The sequence below is a fragment of the Notechis scutatus genome, chromosome 11, assembly GCF_049901735.1.
Source record: "Notechis scutatus isolate UNSWTSFEM ecotype Mainland chromosome 11, rNotScu1.2, whole genome shotgun sequence".
Classification (NCBI taxonomy): domain Eukaryota; kingdom Metazoa; phylum Chordata; class Lepidosauria; order Squamata; family Elapidae; genus Notechis; species Notechis scutatus.
In genome coordinates this window covers 14216853-14222852 of record NC_142019.1, presented here as the reverse complement: position 1 = coordinate 14222852, position 6000 = coordinate 14216853, and the positions used below count along the sequence as shown (strand labels likewise).

Below are 6000 nucleotides of genomic sequence, written 5' to 3'. Positions count from 1 at the left end.
GGAGTCTTAGTGGACAACCAGCTAAATAGGAGCCAGCAATGTGCAGCAGCAGTCGCAAAAAATCAATGCAATCATAAGTTGCATTAACAGAGGGATACAGTCAAGATCAAGGGAGGTACTAATATCACTCTATAAAGCCTTAGTAAGACCACGCCTAGAATACTGCATCCAGTTTTGGTCACCACACTATAAAAAAGATGTTGAGACTCTAGAAAGAGTGCAGAGAAGAGCAACCAGGACGATGAGGGGACTGGAGGCTAAAACATATGAAGAATGGTTGCAGGAACTGGGCCTGGCTAGTCTAGGGAAGAGAAGGACCAGGGGAGACAGGATATCAGCCTTCCAATATCTGAGGGGCTGCCACAGAGAGGAGGGGCACAAGCTATTTTCCAAGGCACCCTAAGGCCAGACAAGGAATAATGGATGGAAACTGGTCAAGGAGAGATTCAACCTAGAAATAAGGAGGAATTTTCTGATAGTGAGAACAATCAACCCATGGAACAGAAGTTGCCTTCAGAAGTTGTGGGAGCTTCATCACTGGAAGCTTTCAAGAAGAAACTGAACTGCCATCTGTCAGAAATGGTGTAGGGTCTCCTGCTTGGGCAGGGGGTTGGACTAGATGACCTACAAGGTCCTTTCCAATTCTGTTAATCTGTTAAAAAGAGTAAGGGTTCGGTCAGTAGAGGCATTTGGTCTAGAAATCACTGCTTTTGTAGTTTGGAAACCTTTTTTTCAGTAAATGCCAGCCCTGCAAGATAGACAGACTAAAAAACCAATGCAGGTCTAATATTATGCAAGAACCACAGTAACAGAGACGTTATGTTGGGATGAATTGGTGGTAAAAGGAAACCACCAGGCCACCAAAGAACACGGTGGCTGGAGACCATCAAAGCGGACACCCACCAGAGCAAAGAAGTATGTCCCAAAGGTGCTTTTTCAGGAGGCAACTGGACTTGGTTGATGTTTCTTTTGAAGATGTTTCATTTCTCATCTGAGAAGCTTCTTCAGGGCTGAAGACGCTTCTCGGGTGAGAAGTGAAACATCTTCAAAAGAAACAAGAAGAAAGTCCAGTTGCCTCCTGAAAATTATTAAATCATACATTGCACCTTTCACCAAAACTTTAACCTTAGACTGTCCTATACCTCACCCTTTCCTAAGGGACAAACAATTGGCAAATCAAATAAAAAAAAAAAAAAAGTATCCCTGAAAAGCACCTTTGGGACAACATGACCTGGATGACTGAGAATCGCTACAGACTCAAAGAAGTAGTGCAAAATTGGAAGATGTGGAGTGACCTGCCCCACACAATTGCCAAGAGTCAGACATGACTGAATGGATATCATCGTCCTCATCCTCACAATAACAGAACATTGCAATTCTGAATCTGCTTCCGCCCTCCCTCCCTTTATCATTGTGTGAACTGTGAACAGCCTGAGATGAGTCTTCTCGAATTATATTGTTTTCTTGGCCCAGGCTTCACTCCAGCAATTGTTTATCTGACCGCTGCCTTGGTAGCAGCTCTTCTTCCTGACCCTGCAGAAGACAAAGTTGTCTTCTACAAGGGCCTCTACAGGATGTTGGGTGGGGGGAGACCAGGATGAGCCCTGATGGTGCAACCAAGTTGTGTTTGAAATACATAAAAAAGAAGAGCTTCGACTGAGCTATTGTGGCTGTCGTCTTGACTATTTTTCAGCCCTAACCTGGTCTTGCTCAACTGCTAACATAGCTAATATTTTTTAAAAAATCAGTTCTGGACAATAAGCCTCTATGAAACTGATTGCAAAATCCTTGCAATCTTTGGTATTCCTGAATCTTCTGTTATTAGCAGGAATCCAGGTTCACTTAGCCCTTGATTTAATGCTAGATTCCTCTGGCCCAATGTGGCAACTTTAAGATGGATGGACTTCGACTCCTCTTAATAGCTGACTGGGGAATTCTGGGAGTTGAAGTCCATCCTTCTTAGCTGCCAAGTTGGGAAACACTGCCCTATACAGTTCTTGGAGAACCTCCCTCCCAATGGCAAAGCCCTACAAGAGAAGGTTTCGCGTCATGTGGGAATTCCTTCCCCTCAAGGCTGAGGTGCAGCCCCCACTGATCTTCAAAAAATGTAATCAAATTTGCAACTTTTGATCTGAAAGAGAGAAGAGATAATTAAATATGTGTCTGGATAGGAAAAGAAAGGTAAGTTAACCTTAGCTAGGACATAAACCAACTGAAATCAGATGTAGTATTTGTCCTGTCCCCATCAAACACTGCCTGCCTTGTCAGAGTGTGACCTCTGGCATTGCACGCACAAGCCAAGTGTCCTTGTACCCCAGAGGAAATGGGGCACCCCCATTCTAGAGGCAACGAGGGCCATTGTACTCAGGGCCGCAGTCACCTTGCACTGAAAGTCACCTTTGAAGATCTGTCTAGTCCAAAGAGGGCATTGTTCTGTTTCAGCTGCTTTCCTTTGCACGGAACCGAAGAAATGCTTCTGCTATCAGCTTGCAAATTGCATTGGAAGGATCTGATCCTGCTCATGTTGCTGGCTCCTCTGGTCACATGGAGACCAGTTATCTTTAGAAGGAAGTATTTATATATAGAGCGGGCAAGCATACCTTAGCTGTTCGAGCCAACGCCAGAGGTTAGAAGTTAACAGGGAGCGCTGCTTTGTCCCCGGCAACACGCTGGGGTGGATGGACTAGGGAGAAAGTGATCCTGGCTAAGGATACGGGGCTATGCAGTCACCGCTCGTGGATCACGTCCGGATCCAGGTGGAAGACACCTTCTTCTTGGTGGACAAGGCTCTTCTGGTGGAACACAGTGAATATTTCCGTGCCCTCTTCCAGTCCGGCATGAAAGAGAGTACTCAGGAGGAGATCCGGATCAGGAGCCTGAGTGCCACGGGATTTTGCATCCTGTTAAAAGTCCTGGAAGGCGACTGTCCTCTGCTGAGCTGTGAGGAAAACCTCAAGGCGGTGGAATGTGCCTCCTTCTTGCAGGTGAAAGCCCTGGCCAAGTATCTGATTGCATCCATCAATTCTGACAACTGCATCATTCTGTACCAAGCCGCGGCAATGTTTGGTCTTATGGATCTCTTCCACAGAGCTGCCCTCTACATCAGAGATAGTTATTCCGAACTGGAGGAATACCTGGACTGCCTTTCTCCAGATCTTTTGGATTATGTAGAGTCTCTTCTCCCGAGTAGCTTTGTGGCTGTGGGGGCTCACACACCCACCTTTGAGTTCTTGGAGGATGTCTCACGCTCCGTTTGCTACCTGGACGAGGAAACCAACAACTGGAGGACTCTTTCTTACTTGCCCCTCACTGCCAGCACCTTTCTAGCTGGCATGACAACCCTGGATAACAAAATTTACATTGTGGGCGGGGTCTATGGGTACAACAAGCAGATTGTGGACCAAAGCTTTTGCTACGATCCAGTAACCAACATCTGGAGTGAATTTTCCAGCCCTCAGCAACTTCGGTACGATATCACCTTGACAGCCCTGGAAGATACTCTTTATGCCATTGGTGGTGAATTTGAGAAGACACCGCTGAAATCAGTAGAAAAATTCAACCTGTCTACCAACAAGTGGGACTTCCTGTCGGATTTGCCTCAACCAGCCGCGGCTGTACCCTGTGCCCAAGCCATGGGACGGATCTTTGTTTGTTTGTGGAAGCCTCTCGACACCACAATCATCTATGAGTACCTGCCCCAGAAGGATGAATGGCTTCCCATCTCGACCCTGACTCGGTCTCAGAGTTACGGCCACTGTATGGTGTCTCATAGAGACAATCTCTACATCATGCGCAATGGGCCTTTCGATGACTTCCTGCGATGCATGGTAGACCGCTTCAATCTCACGACAATGCAATGGACCTCTTTACCTGGCCAGTACATGAACAGCAAAGGAGCGCTCTTCACCGCCGTCGTCAAGGGGGACACGATTTATACGGTCAACAAGATGTTGACCTTACTGTACACCATAGAGGACAGCACGTGGAAGTTCAAAAAGGAGAAAGCTGGCTTCCCAAGAAGTGGGTCTTTGCAAACTTTTCTCCTCAGGTTTCCAAAAACAGATCACAGTATTGCAACGTAAACATGGCAACTCCTTGGATTATTCGGTGGTGGCCATCTGACATCACATCTGGACTTTCCTGGATAATCCGCTTTTCAATTGTTCCAGACTTCCTGTGATCTAACCATTATGAGATCGTGATGGTACATGCAAAGTGAAGAAGGTCTCAAAAAGGTGCTTGGGGCAAGCTTCAGCCAATCCACCATGAACCATGGTCTTATCTTCTAGGTACTGTAGATGGTTTTGAGGCTTTATGAATGGTGAGCAATGAACTTTCCATCTACCCGTTTGTGGCAACAAGATTATTCTGATAAGCCAGGCCTTGGCAGAGGTAGTAGATGGTACTGACCTATAAGCAGAAAAGGCCACTAATCCATCAGAGATCTAGGACATTTGGGATAAGGTCTCCTGAAATTTTGGCCAGGTTTGTTTAGTCCCATCACCTGGTAAACAGAAGCTGGCTATCACCAACTGGGTTCAGGAAACATATTTGCTTGTTAAATTCATCCCTTTTGCAGGTATCCATAATAATGAGTCATAAGTTAAACAAATAGGCTGGGATTTGCACCTCTCACTAAGCCATAAAAATGAAGTGAAAATTAGCCAACTTTTAACTTGTCTGGAGATGCAGTTCTCTTTTCCTCATTAATTATATGTCCTATCTGAATTTGATGCATTTTTGGGCTTATAAGGCAATAGCCAGGTTCAATGCTACACTACGATAGGGTACTGAGAACACTCTGAACTGGTAACTACTGGTCTCCATTTAGCATGCAGTGCAAAACCCAGTGGAGATGTTGCATAGAAAATGCCTCAGGATAAATCATACTCGCAGTGCAACTACCTCTTACTGAACCTTTCTGGGGACTTAAGAAACATTTCCAGATGCTGCCAGCGATGCTAGAGGGTTGATCCTGAGACTTTTACCCGCCCAAAATACGTTCTACCCCTGAAGGACACCGAGAGTGAGGCCTCTACCTTGTTAAATAGGTTTTACAGAGAAGAAGTCTTTCTTCCCAGATAGGTTAAACCTCTCTTGATATGTTCTCCAAATGGAAAGATGAAAGTCCTTAAGTAGGAGAGAAAGTGCCTTCTGCTGACCACAGATCCATCCGTCTCAGTAGAGGAAACAGCTGTTTTTCAGTCACGGGCAGGAAACTTTCCCGACTTTTACCTGTGGGGTTGAACCTGTGACCTTCTCTATAACCTTTGCATCTGCTGAAAAGGGAGATGGATTAACTGCCTTGGGTTCTCACCACAGAATCACACCAACATTAACATCCTGCTTTCAGAGCTCAGGCATTTCAACCGGAGCACAGAAAATGTAAAATGTTAATTAAATAAAAATAAAAATAAAAATAAAAGTGTGCCGGGAAGAAACTGGCTAAACTTTTAAGGAACGTTAAGCTGGTTTTACTCCATTTGAATGCAGACTTGGACTTCAGTTCAATGCGAAGTATTTAAGTCTCATTGCTTCAGAGGAAAACGCTTGCCGCTCCATGGAGCTGAGAGGCTCTTGCCAAGTTTGTTCCTTCAGCTAGCAACCCGTTTCCTGTGGTGATATAAACAAGTTCTGTGTATGTGTTTATAGAATTTATATTCTCAGCAATTAAAGCTGGGACAGGCTATAAATAGACCCCTGGTAGGGGACTAATGGCTTCAAAATAAATAAGAGATTGAGCCAATTTAGAGATGAATTTTTAACAGGGTTTATTCTTTTTTGCACTAAATGGTTTTGTTCAATCCAGATGGTCTTGTTTAAAAGAACGTAGTTAATTCCATCAGCTTCTAATGCAAGGCCCAAACTGGAATCGTAGGCTAATCAGAGATAAGAGGGATCTGGTCATAGCATGAAACGCTTCCATGGGAATCCTTTAAGCCAGAATTGCAATAGAACTAGGTGTCTAGCCTATCAAAGAGAAGGGGTTTTGGGGGGGGG

General features: G+C 45.0%; 1 protein-coding gene across 1 annotated transcript; it reads left to right on the top strand.

Annotated features, from left to right (window-relative positions):
* The first annotated feature begins 2545 nt into the window (after positions 1-2545).
* Positions 2546-5407, top strand: KBTBD13 (kelch repeat and BTB domain containing 13). The gene has a single exon (XM_026673026.2). It carries the CDS (start codon positions 2721-2723, stop codon positions 4080-4082), a length of 1362 nt encoding a protein of 453 aa, XP_026528811.1. The 5' UTR covers positions 2546-2720; the 3' UTR covers positions 4083-5407.
* The last annotated feature ends 593 nt before the right edge of the window (positions 5408-6000 follow it).